The sequence below is a fragment of the Rutilus rutilus genome, assembly GCF_951802725.1.
Source record: "Rutilus rutilus genome assembly, chromosome: 14".
NCBI lineage: Eukaryota > Metazoa > Chordata > Actinopteri > Cypriniformes > Leuciscidae > Rutilus > Rutilus rutilus.
The window spans coordinates 19,065,874-19,089,461 of record NC_140219.1 but is presented as its reverse complement, the minus strand read 5'-3'; the positions used below and the strand labels follow the sequence as shown (position 1 = coordinate 19,089,461).

At 37.0% G+C, this 23,588-nt stretch overlaps 1 protein-coding gene across 6 annotated transcripts in view; it reads right to left on the bottom strand.

The window, feature by feature from the left end:
• Positions 1-23,588, bottom strand: part of arhgef6 (Rac/Cdc42 guanine nucleotide exchange factor (GEF) 6) — a 36,341-nt gene that overhangs the window by 3,788 nt on the left and 8,965 nt on the right. For 3 of the 6 annotated variants that reach the window (XM_084429672.1, XM_084429670.1, XM_084429674.1), the window contains exons 4-17: positions 20,772-20,893; positions 14,489-14,693; positions 14,296-14,366; positions 14,110-14,204; positions 13,883-13,978; positions 13,525-13,647; positions 7,019-7,157; positions 6,871-6,930; positions 5,306-5,452; positions 4,396-4,482; positions 4,208-4,289; positions 2,767-2,882; positions 2,457-2,636; positions 2,000-2,020 (exon numbers count right to left, since the gene is read on the bottom strand). In XM_084429672.1, coding sequence (XP_084285798.1) covers positions 2,000-2,020; positions 2,457-2,636; positions 2,767-2,882; positions 4,208-4,289; positions 4,396-4,482; positions 5,306-5,452; positions 6,871-6,930; positions 7,019-7,157; positions 13,525-13,647; positions 13,883-13,978; positions 14,110-14,204; positions 14,296-14,366; positions 14,489-14,693; positions 20,772-20,893 — 1,544 coding nt within the window. The remainder of the gene's footprint in view (positions 1-1,999; positions 2,021-2,456; positions 2,637-2,766; positions 2,883-4,207; positions 4,290-4,395; positions 4,483-5,305; positions 5,453-6,870; positions 6,931-7,018; positions 7,158-13,524; positions 13,648-13,882; positions 13,979-14,109; positions 14,205-14,295; positions 14,367-14,488; positions 14,694-20,771; positions 20,894-23,588) is intronic. The other 3 variants (XM_084429673.1, XM_084429671.1, XM_084429675.1) reach the window with 1 other exon arrangement.

Here is a 23,588-nt window from a genome sequence, read left to right as displayed (position 1 = left end):
ATACAATGCATAAACAATACATTACGGCCCTGAGATACAGAAAAAGGTGACTGAAGTGCTCGGTCTCTCGGATGCTAACCCTAACCTAGATAAAATATTAAGAAAAATATTTAGTTTGTAAAATGCCATGACAACTAGCAGCAAGGCCTGGTTTAGGAAAAGTCATCTACACCCAACAAACTGCCATTATGCAATGCGGTACTTGTTGCTCAGAATACCGGGACATAAAACAGAATCATGCAGCATGATTGGAAAATAATATTCCTTCTTATGTTGACAAGAGCAGTGCCCTTAAACCTCACCATAACTAGGTATTATGAATCATTTTGCCATTTCTATGAACAACTAAATGGCAGATACTGATTCTTTTGAAAATCTAAATTAAACTTACCATCAACATAAATTCTCTTGAGGCTTCGATCACTTAATAAATTGCACCAGTCCCTTATTAAACTGCACTTCACAGGTTTATTGCACAGGTATAAAGGTTATTTTCTAAATTCTGCCAATACACTACTGGTTCTTCAGATGTATTATCATCTGTCACTGAGAAAGCTTTTCATCGACTTGAATTCTCATATTTGTGGGAAGCAATATAATGTATGTATTTTATTACATGGTTAATGTGATGTTTTCTAACCTTCAGTAACCGTGGCAACAGCTAATGTATGCCTAAATCCCCTCGAAATCACCTGCTGCAGGTTATAAGACTAGTATCACCAAATATGGAACCAATTTTAATGTGCTGTTATGTTTTTCCAATATGAATCTCAACCATTTTCTATAAATCTTCAATTAGTTATTTTTTAACAATAAATCTAGTTAGAATCTAAAATGGGAAAGATCTTCACATTATACTCATAATGTAAGTCATGTCACATTCCTAACATCTCCATAGTCAAATGGTAAAAAAAAGTAATTTAATATAGTCATTTTATTCATTGATTCCCTGTTTTCACAGACAAGGCTTAAGCTAGTCCCAGACTAAATGCATGTTTGAGCTGTTTAAACTACAAGCAACTTAAATATCTTAAAATAAGTCAGTGCCATCGCATGTACATTGCATGATGAGGACTCTGACTCAACTGAAGCGTCAAGTACCACCAAACAGAAAGCATGTTTTTGCAAGTCTGCTACCACACTTGTCGAGAGCAAGCAGCTTGAAATGAGTAAAGTGTTGTTTGCTGAAGAACCAATCTTGCTTTTTGAAACAACTGGACTAGTGTAGGACTGGACCAATGCAGTGGTCTTGAGATGCACATTTTCCAGTTTTTAAATTGACATGGAAACTTAAAAATGTGGCTTTAATGGCAAGGAAGCAGAAGGAGCAATGGCCAAAGACATATATATATATAGTGAATGTTTACATAGACCAACAATTAAAAAAGAATAGCATGGAATGGAAATAAAACAAGCAATATATTGACTTCTAAAGGCATTTCAGTATTTTACTTGTCTGCAATAATAATGTAATCTCTGTGAGTGTCTTTTCATTAATTTGATTAATTTCATGCAATTAATGCATTTAAATGTGATTTTAAAAACTGACAGCCCTACTTTCCTATATACCGTATGAAACATCTCAACGTAAGCCATTTATTCATGCAGGAAAAGGTTTGTTTGAGGTTGTGGGTATATTGATTAAAGAAGATGAGCTTTGAAGGTTGAAAGGCAGGATATGTTTCAGTACACACTGTTTACTGTCTGCCAACATTTTGCCGTTGTATCTGAACTTCCTTCCAACTAATAATTAAATACAACATAGCAAAGATCATACATGATAAATAAACGCAACTTGAGCAAAGATCATTGCATAGGGAGGAGAAGATACAAGGCAAGCAAAAAGACACCGGAAATGAGTGGCTTGCCACAGAACGAAAGAGAAAAAAAAACAGAAAAGCATGGATACAGCGTGCAACACCAGTGCTAGGCAAGCACACAGACACGACCACACACATGTACACACACAAAAAACACACAGATTCACATCTACTCTTACCTTCAGGATATAAGACATCCTCTAAAGAAGCAGAAAATGGAGAGAGAGAATGAAGATGTGTATGAGAATAAAAGAACAGCCTGATAGGAATATGATGGGAAGATCAGTGAGAGGTGAACATTAATTGTTGCAAAGAAACAGAAGATTTTACATGCATTCATCAGTCGCTAACACCCGTTGCACAATCTTGTAGAGATGCAGTGCACATTAGAGAGAAGTTCGAGTGGGCTTTGGGTAGTGTTAGCTAATATCCAGCTCAAAGACCGCTAAACATTCCACTTAAATCTGAGATAACACCTCCACCGCAACTTGAGGTAAAGAGAATAACGGTGGCTTGCAAACTTACAGTCACAGTAGTTTTGAATGCATCGGTTTCCTGTTAGGACCACCAAGAATGCACAGAGGTAAATTACGCTCCCACTCAAGATCTCTTATGACTATTTTCCAGACAGCGTACCTCTTTATAGCCTAGCGCAGCGGAGGGCTTGAGGGGTGGCGCTGGTCTCAGGCAGCTTAAGGACCAGGGCTTGGTGACTTTGGGGGGTTCGAGAGGGCCTCGGTTAGCCACAGGGGTACCAAAACCGTGCAAGTGGTGGGAAGAAGTACCAGACATGGTTGGAGGCTTACCATCAACGCTCTGTAAAAGACAAGAAAATAACGATTCACCTGTAGGAACGCATCATTGGGAGTGATGTAAAAAAAAAATAAAAAAAAATGAGAAAACATTGACAATGTTCTCAAGTTTCATTGACACTCTGCATTATTACCTTCAACATTGTTCCAACTGGACTTCCTTCCTTGGTGTAAGCATGAAGATGTTCTAACCACTCCAGCTGCTCCTGTGAACTACTACAGAACACCATGGTGCGATCTATTGTCCCGCCTAAAAAACACAACCAAAAAAATCATCAGCCAAATGGAAGATACAATGAGAACAAGATAAACTGTTTAAACACGTGCTTCTTTGCATTACATACGTTTTGTTTGGAAAGTTCCAATTAAAAAATACAAATATACACTACTGTTCAAAAGTCTGGGCTCTGTAAAATGTCTCAATATGCTGGCTAAATTCATTTAATCAAAAATACAGTAAAACATTAGTATACTATCTTAAAATATTTTAAAGTGTAATTTATTTCTGTAAAGCAAAGCTAAATTTTCAGCATCATTATTCCAGTCTTTAGTGTCACATGATCCTTCAGAAATCATTCTAATATCCTGATTTGCTGCTCAAGCAACATTTATCATCATCAATGTTGAAAACAGTTGTGCTGCCTAATATTTTAGTGGAAACTGCAATACATTTTTTCAGGATTCTTTTATGAACAAAGTTAAAAAGAACATTACTTATTTTAAATATAAATCATTTGTAACATTATATGGCTTCGCTCACACTGTCAAGACTTTTGGGATTAGCATTTACGTACAGGTGTGAGTTTCGAAATGTCTATCTGTATAAACATGCATTGGGAGTCAAGCCCATATTCAATTATCACAGCGACAATGACCGAAGTAATATCAAAGACGGCGATGTCTTATCACTTTTGACACGACAAGTGTCCAATAGAGCCGCAAGAACAGACTGGATATAAAACCTTCAGATGACACTCAGTCCTTATCTCCATCGCTGGAAATGACCAAAACCACACAAGAAAACCCGCAACACACGGTCGACGCACGTTTGTGTAGCACAGAGTGGCTATCTCGCACTGTATGACTGACAGACAACAAGTCGTCCAGTCTGGTTCCGTTCACACAGCGCAAGTTTTCCGAGAATGTGGTTGTGAGTCCTGAAAATTTACCGGTGCGAGCTTGGTTATAGAAAGCAGTTGTCACTACAGTAAATAACCGTACTGTGTGAGAACATAACCGTATTAAGGACTCAAATAAATGACTGACAACTTGTGGCTCATACGCATTTTCTTTTGATTAATTTAATGCATCCTTGTTGTAATGTTTGGAAAGACGTGAAGGTGAGCAAATGATGACACTATTTATTTTTGGGTGAACTATTCCTACAAGAAGTCACCTGCACATGCTCATTACTTGTTAGATTAAACTATATTGCTGCCTTGTTATAAAAACAGGTCAAGAGACAAGCGGCAATGAAAAAAGCAGCTATAATGACACAGTTGAGAGTATAATGCTCTGTGACCTCTAAAAAAAAGAGAGACCTCACTAAAACTGTTTACATGGACTGAAACAAACCTGTGATCTCAAAGGCATAATGGCCTGTGTCTGCATCTTCTATGTGTTTGGTTACAGTGGTTCCTGTCAGTGGCAGACGCCCCTATGAGACGAGAGTGAGACAAATGAGTGCACTGCGCTTGACTTTTTCATAAATAACAGATGCTGATTATGTACCTGGATGAACACAACAGACAAAAAAACCTCACCTGGTAAATGAAACCACTCATTCTTGGGCTGGCAGACAGCATGACTAACACATTAGGAAACAGCATGAAGTATTTCTCTTCTTTTTCCTAGAAAAAATAAAAAGTACATTATATTACATTCAGAACTTCTGCACAAATTACATTAATTATTACCACTACTTAAAACAATCACATTGTTCATGGCACAGATGCAGGTGTATGGCATTACGGCACCTTTACAGCAAACAAACACAAACATCAAATGTCTCTATGTTACACACACTTTTGGATTGATGAACGGCTCTATTTTTTGCTACATTGATTACTCACGATCAACAAATATCGTACCTTATTTCTAGCAAACCAAGATAAATTTCAGCTAAGCAAAAGAGAGAAAGAGAAAGGGAATACAATGAAAAGAATGGGAGGGAAATCATTTCTAATGACTAAATTCTTTCAACATCCTACTATTTTTCCTTCAGCTTAGCCCTTCTAATAGGGGCCTCTATCAGACCCCTCAAACACCACTGTTTCCATTAACCAGAATCAGAGGGGGCTGAGGTTCAAGTTGACAATGCATGCAGATGACCACAGATGCAAAACTTTGCAGGAGGATTTAAGCTGTTGACATTTAAATATTTTCCATTCATTAGCTAAAACAAGTCATATGAAGCAAAAAATGGGTGTGGCTCTGTCCATTCTGTCTAAAAGGCCATGATGTTTAACCTTGTTTTGCACACCACTTCAATTAATCTTGACAAAATAATCACTCCAGCCACTTCAGTTTATTTTGAAACTGTGCAAACATGACCAAAACCAATAACATGCATTTTGCACAAAATAAACTGTGATATAACCACGCTGCTGTGAAAGCAACAGGTCGGGTTTAGATACCCCACTGTTATTTCCTAGTTCTCACCCTCTTCCTTACCTCATTTGAACTGCTCTGCATGTGGACCTGTGACATGTAGACCACCTGACCCAGTGACTTCATGCTGTCCCCCTCCCAGCCCCGCACCGGCTCTGACAAGATCTGCAACTCTAGGTTCTTTCTTTTTCGCAGATCTTGACACTGAGTCTGAAAAACACAAACAGATCAATTCAGTGAAACAAGAATGAATGGGATACATTTCGTATGTTGCATGTCAGGGAAAACACATACTGAAAATGTAACTGATTCAAAAAAAGCATTGTGTAATAGTCAAACATTAAGACCGATTCACACCCAGTCTAAAATGAGTTACCATCTGCGATTAAATGGCACTAAACTATAAAACACTTTGTTCATAATTCTCTGATAAATGTCTCAATAAAGTAATGAATTGTTTGACATCCAGAATACACACACACACAACCGTTCAAAAGTTTGGGATCAGTAAGATATTTTTGTTTGTTTTTGTATCTACGACATACAGTGATACAGAAAAAGAGTAATATTGTGAAATAGTATTACAATTTAAAATAACTGTTTTGTATTTTAATAAAGTCTTTAGAGTCACACAATCCTTCAGAAATCATTCTGATTTGGTGCTCAAGAAACATTTGCTATTATCAATGTGGAAAACAGTTGTAACATTATATATGTAATGTGTTTAATGCATTCTTGCTGAATACAAAGATTAATTGTTTTGAACGGTGGTGTATGAATAAAATATCGTGCATGTTTTTAGTGCTGACTTTTCAGACGTTTATAGTCTCTGATAAGCATCTAATAACTTAATAAACATTGATAAATAGTGGGTTACAAAGTAAGTTTAATGCCAAATGATTTTTTATGTCAAATGCATAGGTATATAAAAAAACTGAATGTTTTATAACACAATAACTTGGAACAGGAAAATAGATCATCTTAAATTGTCACTTATATGTTACATTCCATTCCATTCCATTCATGTTCCTAACTGATGCTTAATCATCAAAGTGACTTACAATAATGTGCGCAAATCATCTCATCAGCAATTACCAATATAGGTAACTGAGAAAACATAGGTAAATGGGGAAGACTAAATATACATGACACCTCCACAACTGAGACCTAAACTATGAACATGGGACTCTCCCTTACCTGTCAGAAAAAAAACACAAAAAGAAACTGAAAAACACACGAAACCGTTCCATAGAACTCAACGAGTAAAGAAATCACCTACTACTATACTTTTCTATGCTGAGACGTCTGACATGAAATGCCATTATCTAAGTAATGACTCATCTTTCCTCAAGTCTTTTTTATCTTATAGAGACACTCTCGTAAACCTTGACCTTTACATTTCATGTAACAGCAACATCTCCTCTAACCTGTAAAGTGCAGTGAACCTGCTGTGTGGTTTAGAGGTGAGGGTAAGAGGGAATTGGAGAGAAAAGACTCAAATGTTTTGCACCATGACAGGAAACATCTCACATTGGTCAAAACCATGAGAAGTAAAGTGTCAAAAATGCTTTAGTTGCCACACAAGCACCAAAATGAAATGGCAAATATGACAGAGAACTGACACATACCACAAGATTTTTAAAAGCAACAGTTGCTTTGAGAATGTCACTGTAATCTGGATGCGCTTCCTACAAGAAAAAAAGAGAGAATCTGTTAATATTATATTATAACGAACATGAAAACACTATATCCATGGCCTTAGCAGCTTGCTGTTACCTCCACATGTCGCTCAAGTTCCTGCAGGAGGGTGGGATACTTGTCGAGCCTCATGAAGGGTTTGCTCAGGCTGGTGGTCAGGGTCAGAATACCAGGAGCACTGGCACCCTGACTCTCCATGAACTTATCCAGCTCCTCACTGTTCATGGAAAAACAGTTTTTATTTGAAACGGATTCATTTGACTTATCTAGACAATTATGATCGACACATCTTAATGTCGAAAACAGTCTACCCCTATATTTGAACAACTAACTTTTAAGAATTGCTAAAAACTCATCACAACTTATTACATATAAATATACACAACAGTTAAAACGTTTAGGGTCAGTAAGACATTTTTTAAAAGTAATTAATACTTTTACTCAGCAAGGATGCATCAAAATGATAAAAAGTGACATTTATAATATGACAAGATTTCTATTGCAAATAAATGCTGATTTTTAAACTTCCTATTAAAAGAATCCTGCAAATATATATCATAGTTTCTGCAAAAATACCCATAAAACTACAATTCAATTCAACATTGACAATAATAAAATGTTTCTTGAGCAGCAAATCCAAATAGAATGATTTCTTAAGTACCATGTGATACTCAAGACTGGAGTAATGATGCTGAAAATTCTAATTTTAAAACTTTAAAACTTTAGGAGCACTTTTTTATTATTATAAAATAACACTTGTATAAATGAGAAAAAAAAAAAAGTGAGGTTTAATCAATTCGCAATCAGGTTAACGCATAGTCAAATGAACATAACAATAGCAAATGTTTTGGGGAAGGTGACAGAATGGGTGTGAAGAGAACTCATCACTAGATGTTGAATTGTGATAAAATAAATTTAGACTAAAGATGAATCATCTGAACGCATGCCTTGAGTACATGATCGAACAATGGAAAATGCTGCAACAATGCTGCAGAGTGATATGCGAGTGAGAGAACAATCAAAAGTCTGTCTTCTGCCACCATCAGCATAACCACAGCTATAGATATCCTGTTGGGTTAGTGCTGTTTCCTGTGTGTATGAGGCATGCCTTTTCACTCTCTCCTTCTGCCGTGGAGCATTCAGAGGTGGAAGGAGAAAACTGACAGAAACCTTATTGTAGTTCATCATACAGGAAATGTGTAAAATGTGGCTCAGACATTTCTGAAAAGCTGTGAAGTTTACAAGTACAAACCAATAAAAAACACACACCTAGAAATGGAAATAGGGCAGCAGTGTTATAAGTAAAGGCAAAAGGGAGATTTGCTTGTTTAGTCACCCAGCTCAATGACATTAACATACAACGCGACATAGGAGAATCAAAGCCTTGTAGTGACACCTGCTGGTTCATCTTTATATTTCAGAAAACATTGTACTGTACATTAACACATAAAGGCAAAGTGTCATTTCTGTGCCACTAGCCTCAAACAAAAATATTTTGTGAGCGGCATAATCACAGTTTTACAACTTTTGGGAAGTCAACCTATAAATGACACGTTAATCATTGAAATCCCCCAGAGGGCATTTCCTCTAATGAATAATGTGGAGATGTGCTCAGAATATAATGATGTATTGTTCTTTGCAGCTCTTTGTACTACAATTCAGACTTTACATTAATACTTCACATTTTGTGACATGCATTTTTAGAAATGAAATGACTCCATAGTTGATCAATACATATACATAAAGAACATAAAATATAACAAGAACAAACCACATTAGAACTTGTGTGTCAAACAAAGCATGTTTGAGCATCCTATTACCATACTTGATGTGCCCTGCATGTGCGTTTATCGATGTTTATATGTGAATAAAAGCCTAATTAAAGGGGTCAATTAAAGAACAAATCAAGTTCTGTATCATTAAAGGTGCATTGCGCAAGTCTCTGAGTTTTTGCAGAACTATGCCCCCTTCTGGCGACACGCGAAACTGCAACCAGAGTTGTGCACGCGGTTACATGAAGTTTGCGTTGGGGTTTGGAATGAACTAGAAGCCGGTCTCTTTGAATCCATCTTCTACTTTTGCAAAAGTCGCTCGAGTTGTCTTCGCTGATGCGGATAATGGCGGCGAATACACAAACCTGCCAGACATAGCCAGGTGAGCGTGAACGCGCATGACGTCACGCCCAGTCGATTCCGTCCCGAATCCCTCTTATTTATTTTACTGTACAGGATTATAGAGGCAATCGCAGTGATCATAGAAGGGCTCATTCAGCCCATCAGGCAATTGTTTAAGCATATATGGGTTAGAAAAACGGGTATTTTTAACATGAAAAGTTGCTTAATGCACCTTTAAAACATCCTGCAAACGTCATCTTTTTTAAATATTCTCCTCCTCCTCCTAAAAAAAAAAAGCATTATGTAATCAAGCTCCAAAAACACATTTGGATATTGTGGGATTTGTGCAAATACATTTGAATAAGACTGCCTCCAGAGCAAGACATAGACAAATAAGTTTATATCATCACACCATAGGCTCCGCCCCCTGGTGTTCAGTCACTTAACGTCTGACACCTGTCTTCACCAGAAGCAAATAGAACCCATTATAATGACCGACACTGGATACAGTATTCAGATGCCTGTTCAATTTCTGACACTCCACGCACTTGAGTCAACAGGACAAATGCAAGAGCAAAGGAACGTTCGCTTCAGAAGGATCCCAGTATCAGGAGCAAGTGCATGGTTTTTGTTTAATGGCTGCAGTTTTGAAAACAAGGCACAGTGTAATGGAAAGTTTGAAAATAAACTTTTATTAAATATTAATATTTAATATTAGTATTGGATCTGACAGCAGCAACATCGCAAAGCGCAAGTAAACAATTTAAAAATGCTTTGACTGTAAATAGCTGTTTTAAATGGATAATAGGGATGTGCACGAGTACCCGAGGACTCGGACTTGACAGCGACTATCGATCAAGAAAAAGATGATCGCCGTAACTTTAGAAAAAATATATTTCTGATTGGTTACTGCGGCATTTAGTGCGGTACTTGAGGTCTAATTGGTTAGTGTTAGGACAGCATGTAGTCCAGACCGGCGAAATACAGTGAAACTACGGATTTGAAAGCATGCAGTGATGCCTGGAAACACTTTGATCATGAAAATACAGTTGCAGTGCCAAGCTTCCATATACAGCGCATTACAATGAGAACAGTATTGTAAAAGAATGTTGCAAATTCTTTGTGCTTTTGTTGCCCGTGTTTCAGCATTGATGTTACGGGAAAGAGCTCATCCACAACGGGAGTTACACATTCAGACAAGAACGGTCAAGGTCACGTGCGCATTTTCATTTTGTGCAGATGTAAGTTGTAATATGACTTTTATGTTGAATGTATCTGATTAATCTGACATATTTTAATATTTGGGATTAAAAGCATGTAATATTTTTATTTGTTAATATTAACATTTAGTGTTTTCATTAAAATATTTTCATTATCAGCATGACGGACATAACCCGCCCCAGAGTACACGTTTTTATATCTATCAGTACTTGAAACGAAAAATTTACAAAAATGCCCATCCCCAATGCATAATGTTTTCAAAACACAATGCAAGAGTGAGAGAGTGATACTTTTTTCTATGCAATGATATTAGCCGATAACAGTGGCCGTTTACTGACAAGTCTTAAAGGAGCCGCACCTTGGTTTACAAAATGGTTTACGGGTCAGAATGAGGGTTATATAAATATAAATAATAATTGTTGCAAATATATAATACTTCATTAAAGGTACAATATGCAATAATTTTTTGGCCGCTAGAGGGCGCTACATTCCAAACAACAACAACGGCGTAGCTTGATGACGATGTAAAGGAGCGTGGAATGATGGGAACTGTCGTTTTAAACTCCACCGTGGATGTAAATCAGTCAGACGGGAATCAAAAATCATGTTCATGGATGAGGTTAAGTTTTATTTTTATAAATGTTGCGTTTAATGACATGCTTTTTGTGGCGAGGGGGGCGTGGTTCAGCGCGGTCTGTAATGTGAGAGAGAAGAGACGAGCAAGTAGGTCAAGTGCAAATGACGAACACCTGTGTCTTATTGCAGTGATCGGCGTGGAGAAATCGCTTATAAGCCGCGCGCTGGAACGAGAGAGAGACTGAAGAGAAAATTGGACGCAGAGAAAGAAAACCGGTGGATCCGAGCTCTCATTTTTGAACTGTTTTGAGCCGTCGCGGTTGCCACGGTGAATGCGCGTTGTGTGCGACTTTTGTTTGTTTTGCTTTATTTTAATAAAGTACGAGTCCCAGTCACGCCGACCCCTGTCTTCTTCCTTCCTGACTCTTGAACCTCATCACACTTTTATTTCATTAAAATGAATTAACAGCAAGAAAAGTAAGGTTTAATACTACATTGGTTATCATAGATGTTACTGTATGTCGAATTCATTTTTGTGATAACGCGGCGCAGTTTTACGTGTTCTAAACAATTGTTGTAAAAGTACATTCGAACATACCCACATCATTTGCCAAAATACTGATTAATCTTTATGTATAACACATGCTATATTTATTTACATGGCCATAAACACCAGACGTGATAAACAATGTCAATAAACTAAACACAAATCTAAAGCAATAATACTTCCCTTACATAAACATAACTATTACCGAATGCTACATTTGGAAAATATAAAATTAAGCATGCTTTGTTGACAGAACCAGCTGCAATCGGTAAAGAATAATTGTGTTCCATAACGACTGCACGAAACAAGCTAACGTTTGTTGCTTGATAGACGCTACAACTACAACTTCTGCATTTGTCCAGGACTCCACGCAGTACGAGCGGAAACCGAGGGTAACGCGGATATGACGCAATTGACTGGCGACTCCCAGCTCCCCCCTGCTCTAATGCCCCGTTTCCTTGGTTAAAATCCAGTGTTAATTTTGACAGCAAATTTTGATTTAGTTTTAGTCATAGTCTTTTGACTAAAATGCCATTTAGTTTTAGTCATATTTTAGTCATCTGAATTGTTTTAGTTTTAGTCTAGTTTTAGTCGACGAAATACAATAAGATTTTAGTCGACTAAATCTACAGTAGATTTAGTCGACTAAAATATAATGGGTTTAAATTGAAATGCATTAATTTAGAATTTCTCTAAAATTCCCAAACCCATATACTCCCGGAGAAAACATATATTAACCTGCTAATATGAATGATTTTAAAGTTTGAACATGCAATACAGATACAGATTTAACTACTGTAACTTAAAAAAATATCTTAAAATTAAATAAAACCACTTTTCCTAAAGTAGAACACAGTCTTCTTTTCAATGAATGATATGCATTCTTCATAACTAGCCTACTTGCATACATCATTTTCTATTCTTTCAAGCAGACATATTTATTTGTATGAATTAAATATAATTAATCCTTATTAAAGCTATTAATGAGCAATGAATGCTTTTCTCTTTTTCTTTTGTTGCTTGATCAATATTAAGGACACAGGACACATCACGCTGTCACTTTAAGACATCGAATCATGTCCAATGACATGCGGATCCAATTGCACTGATGCGATACACTCACAACTGTTTAAGACATAACCGACATAATTTACGTGAATACTCTCCAAAACTGACATTTAGACGTAATGTTGTGTGTATTTGTCCATTCAGACACGAAAGAGAGCTCAATTCCGTACTCACGCACTGTATAGGTGTCTATGTGAATGGCTGCACGCTTCGGGTCGGGTGTGTGCGCACAGAAAACTGTACCGAATAGAGCTCTTTTTTGCTTCGTCACTCTTATTCAGATCTACATGTCTGCTCTACTCATTCTCCCAGACGTTTACATGTTTTAACGTTTTATGAGACATGCAGCGCATGCCAACTCGTGTGCCGCTGGGTAGATAAGCAAGTCACAGTACAAATGTGCGCATCTACCACAAATGCAGGACATCAGACTGAATCGCTTTCCAAATCGTCACTATCTAACATTTTCGTCTAGTTTTTATTCGTTGACGAAAATGTGAATAGATTTTCGTCATAGTTTTTGTCATTCAAAACTATATTTTATTTAGTTATCGTCTCTTTTTCGTCTGTGAAAACATGTCGTTGACGAAAATAATGACGAAAATTATTCGTCAACGAAATGAACACTGTTAAAATCGCAATTTTCTCACGATTTAAAAATAGTTGGAAAAATGTGGGATATTGTAAGTAATCAACTTAAAATATATAACACTGGCCTTGAGATTTTGGGATATTTTAATGCAAAATTCTTACATATTGTACCTTTAACATTATAAGTGAAGCTCAAGGATAATAATAAATCCTTGTCATGACCCCTTAAATCTATCTTTCTTCATAGGACTTCATTTGAATTAATTTTACAATGACTTTATGCACTTTTTGAAGCTTTAAAGTTTTGGTGTAATGGACTTTCAAAGAAGTAAATTAACTAAATTCTTATGGGGTTTGGAACGACATGAGGGTGAGTAAATGACGACAGAATTTTCATTGGGTAAACTTACCCTTTAACATCAATTGTTTTGACACACAAAAACTGATGACACTGAGTGGACACTGACCTGTGATCAGTCAGCACACACACTGCAGAGGGATGGCTGGAGCAGTAGGACAAGTACAGTGTTCTGATCTGACACATCAGGTTCAGGTAACAGCCACCAATCCGCTGCTGGCCCTCTGGCATCCTACGAAGCAAAAATACATAGATCAGCCCGGATAATTACTTTCTTACATACATTATACATTAACTTTTATTTAATGTCAAATACCCTAGGATTTGAAATGTTGACACATTACAAATACAACACACAAAGCCACCACCAGATGGCGCTGTATCATCCAAGAGTATGACTTCTATAGAAAGCAGAGAATCATTTGAGTCATCAATATGCTCTATAAAAACAGAAAAACAGCTCTTACTTGGAGCACTCCTCTAAGGCAAGACACAGTCCCAGTTGGAAAGAGAGGACGTCCTCTAAATTCCCATTCAGACTGGAGCAGTCCGCACTAGAGAGCCTGCAGAGAGCAGACAGAAGAGTCATTGTGCACATGGGTTTTCATTGACTGACCCAGCTCCCCGAAATGTCAATCGGCTTTGATATCAAAGGGTCCCTGATGCCATGGTGACGTATGTGTTTTGCTCTTACTTGTCGCTGGCCTGTAGAGGCCGCAGGTAGCAGCCAAGTACCGTCTGCAGTTCTTTGACAAACTCTCTCTCATGCTCCAAGATGTCTTGTACCACCTAAGAAACAAACAAAACATTAAAATAAGAACTTAAAATGAATTTACTACATGTACATTTGGCATTTGTTCATGCGTTTAAAAGAACTCACCACATTGTAATAATTTTTTGTCAGCTGAGGAACGTCAAACCCTTTTATCGATTTCGGAGATGTTGGTTTCTCTGGGGAAAAATAGAAGGAAAACTTAATAAGAATGTCACTGTTTTATTCAATTATGTTTGCTAGGACAAATTGTTTCTAACAACGCTAAGATGTAAGAGAATATCTTGGATTGCCCACTAACCACATGGCTTGACCTCTCGGACATAGTTGCTAGGGAACCAGCCGGTTTTGCCATTAAGGTTTCCCTCCCACCATCCACCTTCCTCCTGGCGTGTGACATGGATCAGCTCGCCCTTGCTGAAAGACAGCTCGTCCTCATTGTTCTGCTTGAAATTGAAGCGGGCCTTTACCATCAGCTGCCCACCGCCTCCATTCTCCGACATATCCTGGACAGCAACAGTTGAAAAATTTCAGTACGCAGTCAACTGGGGCACCAAGTATTCATTAATAACTGATTTTTTATTGATGGTTTACAAATGATGTATATACTCATACGTATAGGGGTGTAACAGTATATCGTTATATTGATATATCAAATATATATATAAATGCAACGATATGCATCAGTGATGTGAAGGATATGTAGTGGAACAGTTCGTCACCGATCGTCGATCACAGGAAGCAGTAACCGCTGATATGATCACAGATACCGCTCTTTTTGAAGCCTTTTTTATCATGTATAATAATTTGTAAGATGCTCCAATCAGGATTTGTACAGAAATTCATTCAGGGCCTGAAAATGCAGGGAATGTGACTCTTGTGGGGGCATTTTCTTATTTTTGGGGGGGAGGGGCCTTTTCTTTGTTGACATTTTTCAAAAAATATATAATTATCTAACCTGAATGTATGATCATGCAGTGCATTTTTGTTTTTGCAATGGGGCAATTGTTGCACAATAGCTTACACAAAGCACAAGCCTATTTCAAACTCTGAATTGAATTCACAAAAAAGACAAGTAAACAGTCAGTAATAAAATAAGAACATATAAACAATTTAAAAGAAGTAGCACAAATAAATAAAATAGAATTAAGATACAAACAAAACAGACTGTGCTATAAGTTTTTTTTTCAGGTAGGTCTAACAGTTGAGTGGAGGTAAGAAATTATAACAAAATTTAATAAGGAATCAAATGTAAAATACAGGGATGTGATTGTGCGAGTGAAAAAAAGCAGGACATTTTTTTAAGACCCAGCGTGAAGCACTTTTTGCAACTACCAGGAACTGTGAAGAGTGACACATGGAAATATATTTAACAGCTATAATGTATTTCTAGTGATACAAAACAGGACATCTTAACTTATCTTTGGGGAAAATTTAAGGGCAATAAGTGCTATTCTGTAGTTCTGTAAATAAAACAACTGTGCTTCCACTACCGATCAATCTCAGTCAGTACATACAATTCCACTCAAACGTCTACAATAGGAATAGGCAACATAAAAATGTTTTTGTGTTTTGGGAAACTGCACATCATATTCTGGCTACACAGATAAAACAACCTAAGAAGCATTTATGCATTATATTAATGCTTTTTACGCATTCGAAAATTAAGCAGAGAATGTGACCGATCGAGCTTTGCATGTTGTTTATACACAAAAATGACATTTTACATGCATCCAATAGGCAATTTTTAGCGTACATATGATACGCACTTTTTGCGTGCATATTACAAAATATACATACCCAGCCAATTCTACCCAACGGGTAAATTTTGCGTACCAGATGCACATATTACTTCTGCGTATAAAGAGCACGTCAAATAAAAGCATGAACTCGTGCTATAGATATGCAGTGTCAGGCGTTATCGTGAGGCTGTCCATATAGGGTCTAGTGCGAGTTTAAGCACTCACAAAACTCCCGTTAAAATCACGTAAACGGACTAGACAGTCTGCGACATGAATCTCTTACATCGAATCTGCACTTTGTTGTTTATGATGGTAGAATTCACGAGTTTCAAGTCAGAATTCAGTCAGAGAGAGCGCGCACAGGAACAAAACTGTTTCAGCGATGTCTAATCTGAACGCCTCTGATTGGCCATCACACTCATAAACTCAACAGAAACGTGTGCGATTGGTTATAATGCTCAACGCTGCAAAACGAAATCTGGTGGAAATGCCGCAGTCGGATGGATCGAATGAACGTTAAGTCGGTACTAATATTATCACTTAAACATATTCTATTATATACATACTTTGAAACAAATTACCATGACTTTCCCAAAACTTCCAAACTTCTTTTTTGTGTCTTTTGTTGTTTGATTAACATTACAGACAGCAGCAGGATTATTAGCCTGCTGTCACTTTAAGAGCTGCACTGATCCAATATACTGTTACACAAAAAGAACTCGGCAACTCTAGCGAACTCTAGTCACTTCTTCGCTGATTTTCCCTTTTGTTGTCGCATGTTTTCCCCACAAGCTCCCCCTACAGCTGTGGGGGGGCGTATATTTCACTACACGGTCGTAAAAAACTCACTTGCGGCGGCCTCCTCCCCCTCTCTACCGCTGCTCATGTGCGTTTGTTTTGATCGGAGCAAGCCAACTGTATCGTGTGGAGCTATGTCTACCGAGGTGGGTAATCTGGTAATACACCATACATGCGTGTGTGTTTATGTCGAATTGCCGTAAAGCAATTCGTGTTTCGCGCTCGCTCTCGTTCTCGTTTTCGCTTCTCACGAGACTTCCAATTTCTATCTTGCCCGTGTCGTGCCGAATTTCGACCCCTGCCGAATTATTACCCCCCTAGTATTGGTAGGTTTAGGATTAGTTGTGGGGGAGGGGTTAGGATTAGGGGTGGGGTTAGGATTAGGCAATCAGGTACTGACTTCAACGAGGGGGGTAATAATTCGGCAGGGGGTCGAAATTCGGCACAACACCGGGACGGTAGTCCCCAAGTTGCAAGGTTGGTTTTCAAGCCTGGGAACGCTGGGGGGAGCGGGGAAAGTCACCAATATCACCAGAACAGGTTGTTTAACCATCCAAATGATTTCTAGACAGTTTTATTAAGTTAAAAAAGTTACCAAGTTCTGCTTTAAGACAAAATCGACTGGGAATCGTGCATACTTGTCATGGCGTAATTCTGTACATACATTTGTGAGTTTGACCATTAATGCGCAATTTGGTACTTGTGAGTTGTTTGTGAGGCAGCCTTATGTTGTTTGTCAGGCAGCCTAAGAGAAAGTGCAAGTGCTGAGTGGTTTAAATACTGGAAAGACTTAAAAAGAAATGTAAATTATAGAACTCTAGTGATGATACGACACTGCCTCGATTGTCAAAGTGGTATTTCCTGTGTCAAGTGTGCAGCTCGCTTATAGTGCAGACGACGCCATGTGCTGATGTGACAGATTAAGACTGCATGTCAAGACGCTGCATGTCATGCCATACCTCTCACGGCAGGTGCGTCTTTATGCGTCGTCAGCATGAGATCGGTTTATGAGATCTCTAAAACTTAAAAGTTCCCCAAAAAGGTCACAGAGGCACATTAAAAATAATCAATTGAGCGGTTCAATCCAAGTCATCTGAAGAAACACAGCCGCTATATGATGAACAGACTTACTGATCAATGCACATACTGTATGACACGGACGTTCAAATGAGAATGACATGAATACAATTTTGGATGAACTACCCCTTTAGAGTTTGGGAATCATCATTTTAACAGGCTTTGCAATAAGAAAGGTGACTGATTGCATTGATCATCCGAAGCGGATGTATTATGCAATGCAATGGGGGAATATTTGTGGGTCCTGATAATGCCAAATGTCTGATTTTACAAATATAAAGGTCCTGTATTATTTTGCATACATGTAGTCTGTGACAGAATTTTTTTGTCCTGATGAAAGCCGAAACGTGTTGGTGAAATAAATAGAATTCTATCAGCCACACTGATTATTTTGACCTCTCCATTTCACAAGTGTTGCTGGTATTGTTTAAAAATACTCTTGCTTTTTCCTTCCATGCACAGTACAGTTAATCCACAGTACATTTTGTTTGCGAGTTCAGTATTGTAAATTGTATCGAATTGCGAAATGAGTGTATCATTACACCCCTACATGCTCACTGTTATCTGAATTACATGGTGATCACAACACCATTTTAAAGGGGTTCTATTCCGCTCATTTACAGGTCCATAATTTTGTTTATGGGGTCTACTAAATACATTTACATCATTTAATGTTCAAAAAACTTTTTTTTTTAATTTACGTTTTAGTTTCTTTAAAACCCGCCTTCTGAAAAACCCAGTCTGCTCTGATTGTTCAGCCAACCTCAGTCTGTTTTGATTGGTCAACCGCTTTGAGTGATTTTCAGAAATGTTAAGCCCTTTACCAACTCAACCGGGCCTTGCCCCTTTTTTTACACACAGGAATTATATTTAAATGAGGAATATTATGACATGTACGTTCCTGGAAGAAAACTCAAGACCACAATCGAGGCATTTCGGGGAGTTCAGAAACAGTGCTTACTGATATAGAGAATAACTCCCTATGGAGTGGACTTTGTGCTTTGTAACTTTGCAAAGATTTTTTTTTATGCTCAAACAGAAACATTATACACTAAAGAAAGTTATAAAACATAAAACATAAGACATTGGGTCTCATTCACTAAGCATGTGTACGCACAAATTTGTGCATGAAATCAGTGTACGGACGTTTTCATGAACAAATCATGATTCACCAAAAACTTTCATACAAAAATGTATTCTAAATTTACCAAAAAAATTTAGGAACAACAAACCACACCTATGCAAAAAGCACTTTTTTTGTGATGCCTTATAATCGTGTTAAGTTATATTTCATCATAACATGATTATAATTATATTATATTATACAAAATTATAGAATACATTTATAAATTATACAATTTACTTTAATCTTAAATATATTTCATCATAAACAGTTAAAGTGTAAAAAAAGCTGCGTTTTTAGCTTCAGCTGTGAGGTTTCTCTGAATAACACAGATATATGCACGTACTGCTGGCTAATGAGAGGTCTGTAATCCGAGTTCGTTTAAAAGGTGTTTGAACTGGTTTCCAGAACGGCACGGCATTGCTCGAGGATCTGGCGAGAGAGCATCTACAGAGAGCGACATGTGTTTGGCGAGAGTGATGAAAGGCTGTAAAGGAAAGGTTGTGCGGAAAGCCCTTATATAGAGATGGTTTTATGCAAATGACTAACCACGTGTACGCGCCAGCGCATTTAGAGTACTCCAGATTGACTAATGTTAGAACGAGATTAATGTTTCGCACGTTTTGTGAATTAGGTGGAGATTTTTCTTTAGAGGTTCTCCTGGGTGTACAAATACGAAATAATCCATGCAATTATTAGTGAATGAGACCCAATGTCTTGAGAAAATATTAAGATCCTGGACAAGCCCCCAATAACGTTCACACTTAGTTTTTGGGATTGACAACTGCTTTTATTCACAGGTGTGAGTCTCAAAATGTCCCGTTAACAAAGCAACTTACAGTAGCGTCTTGAAAATTGTCTGTACGAATGTTCTCTTTCAGCCAAAAACCAAAAATGCTATTTTTGCCAGCAGAAATTTCAGTGCACCCCTAGTTTTCCGAGAATGCGGTTGTGAGTCCTGAACATTTACGGGTGTGAGTTTGGTTATAGAATGCGATTGTCATTCCCGTTTATAACTAAACTGTGTGTGAACATGACCGTATTAAGGACTCAAATACAGGACGGGCAACCGTATTCTGCTGCTCTATGAACTTGGTTTAAGAGGCACAGCTAAATGTCACATTTATTATTATGGATTTATGTGAATACCGTTTTACGCTCACTTAAATAAAAAGTTATTCATATTTTGAATGTTCTGTAATTGTTAATAAATGATAAATGATAAAAAAGTATTTACAGTTCGGGCCTGGCTTTCAATTATACTGTAATGTTGAATTGCTATTAAACAATTATTATATTTAAATTATATTTACAATTATTATAATTAAAATAATCTTTAGATTGTTTTCACAATAATTAAGATACTCACTGTGAAAATAAGTTTATGACAACAAGTTTCAATGTTGGGTGTGATTATTTTTAATTACAGAAACTTAATTTTTTTAAGCGATTGACAGCTCTAAATAAAAATATATATTTATTAGGTGGTAACATTTTTATTATTCATTAGTTATTTTACATGTCATGAGGTTAGCTGTAATTGGTCATCTTATTGGAGTTATTTGCATAATGCTCCTTAATAATTTGATGTGTTTCTTTGCAATATAGTAGAAGTGACCCTAATAAGCTCACCCAAATCTAGATTTTCTTAGTTTCTCTACAGATATCTGAATAGCCTTCTAATAAAGTAGGTATGAATTTAAAGATTAATCTGTCATCTATGTTATATTCCTGTCATTAACTGATTTTTTTTAAATTACTTTTTAAAATTCCAAACAAAATATCTTTTGGTTGTTAAAAAGACCAACTGTAATCAGCATTAACGGCACTGTTCAGATACTTGCCAATGCTTTTGACTGCCTCCGTAAGGACCTGTTGTACTTCAAGGCGGGAACAGCTTGTGAAGGGGTTGACAGGCTAGTAGGAGAGGTACTGGACTGTGGACATGATCTATTAGGGGTACAATCTGGATACATGGAGAGAAAAAAGAAAAAAAGAGATTATTATTATTAAAAAAATTTAAATACAGGGAATAAGGTTTAGAACAACACCAGTCTGTGTCTAATAGCATTTCTCACTTGAAGAAAAGAGAGCAGTACATCTGTGGGTGGTCACTGGATTATAGGTCTACTGATATGGATATATAGAAAGTCCTGAACAAGGATGAGACATGCTTACAGTCTACAGTTCAATGATTCTGTCCCTGTGTACTCTACATTTCAGTTCAGCATGGCATGTTACACTTATAACACTTAGGACATGAGTGAATGACATGCATAAAATATGAAGTAGCTTTGGCAAATGTTACTGTCTTTCATTTTTCATGAAGTGACATTCAAACTACTTGAAGCCATATGATTTAATGTCACCCCAAATTATGGTGTATGATATTGCCACATCATATTACAAGGTGTCCAAATTTGTTTAACCACAGCTAAGATAAACATACACTGATGTTTAAAAGTTTGGGGTCATTAAGGTTTTTATTTAAGAAATAAATAAAAAATTCCCCAGCAAAGATGCATTAAACTAAACAAAAATGTCAATAACAGACTTTTTCAAATAAATGCTTTTCTTTTGAACTTTTTATTCATAAAATAATCCTGAACAAAAATGTTTCAGTTTCCACAAAAATATTAAGCAGCACAACTGATTTCAACAGTGATAATGATGATAAATGTTTTATTTTATTATTATTATTATTATTATTATTTCTGAAGGATAGTGTGGCATTGAAGACTAGAGTAATGGAGTTATTTTAAATTGTAATAATATTCTAAAGAATAGTACTGTATCTGTTTGTCCTGTATTTTTGGTCACATAAATGCAGCCTTTGTAACTTTTGAAAGCTATATGTTTGTATATTTAAACTTATAAACAACAATATGGTCAGCCCAAAATTACATTAGCCAATTTTTTTTGCAAAATTCAGTGCAACTAACTTTTCCAGCAAGGATAATTTGACAAAAATATAAAAGAAAATGTATTAATGTTTTTTTTTTTTTAAACCATTTCCCCCTATTACATCCAGGACATGTCAAAAGGCCCGTCAGACCCTCGAAATGTAGAACAAAGGCCAGGTCACTATGTCATTGTTAAACATCCCAATCAGAGCACTCACTCATCCATTCATAATTCTGTCATCTCTGTGAAGTTAAACCACCAATAATCCACAGCTCAATGCACTAGCATATGGGTCACAACAAACAACTACTGTAAGCAGCCAGACACATATGTGTATGATGACAAGTATCAAAACCGACAGACATAATGTGTGTTCCAGTATACCCAAAGCAAGGCCTGAAACATGGTATACTATTTAGTCATAAAAAAAACCATTGCATATTTACGCCAAATTTGCATGACTGGCAAGTATTCATTTGCTATGAGCAATATGTTGTTCATAAATAGAGGAAGATTAGGGATGAGGAGGCATTCAGTATGCAGTGACAGAAGCAAACAGTCAGGTGCCCTGTTTGCTGCACTTTGGGTCCTGACAGATTTCCAGCGCTGCAGGGGCCTCTGGGGCTCTTCACTGACTCACACGTCGCTGTTCTCGCCCGCTCCATCTACACAATAAAAGCTCAGCATGTCTGCTGGATTTCACGGCAGGCTCTTTCCGAACACCCTCGGCGCACAAACAGTGTGTGTGAACCTGCTCCAAGCTTTCCACAGCAAACACAACAGAGAATTCAGATAAAGCCAGGCCAGGGAACGTCTTCTCTATGCCTTGAGCACACTTCAGAGTGAAACCCTCGCCGTTTCATCATAGAGATCTTTAACACAAATCGATCTGCCCCCATTAGTGTGTCATTCTTAAGCCAAGAGTTTGCAAAGCTATTTGCAAGCATTTAAAGTTGGGTCATGTGTAAACAGGATTACATTTTAATATTCTATTAATAAATAAGAGAGTTTTTTCTGAATAATAAACAAGCCATTGACTCAGGCGTGATAAAGGGATTTTTGCTCAAAAATGAAAATTCTTAAATTATTCGCTGTAACATTGATCCAAACATGAATGACTTTTCGTGTAATAGAAAAAGTTAATTTTGGAAGAATATCCTGAATTTTTTTTCCTCCATAAAATAAAAATGATTGTGCACTGGGGTGATCATGCCACAAACACAATAACTAATGACATTTGATGTGGATGGAGCATTTTAGTAGCCTGTTCGATTTTTTTTTTAAAGAATTAATTAATATTTTTATTCAGTACAGTTGCAATTAATTGATCCAAAATGAATGTAAAAACAATTATAATGGTAAAGATGCTATTTCTAATAAATGCTTTTTTTTTTTTTTTTACTTTCTATTCATCAAAGAATCCTGAAAAAAGCACTACATAAAGGCATGGCTGTTGAAAATTCAGCTTTGCCATCACAGAAATAAATTACATTTAAAAAAAATTAAACTGTACTTTGATCAAATAAATGCCGCTTTAGTGAGCGCCACAAAATCAATCAATCAATCTCTATCTCTCTCTCTCTATAGCCCCTTTCACACGATGTGATCCTGGCAAAATGCCGGGAAATTGCCAGAACGCCTTCTGTGTGAACGCAAACACGATCCGGGATTGATGCCGGCATCGATGCCGGGTTGGGGACCTAGTAACATTGCCGTGTTCAGTCCCGGAACGCGCGCTGTGTGAACAAAAGCCGTAA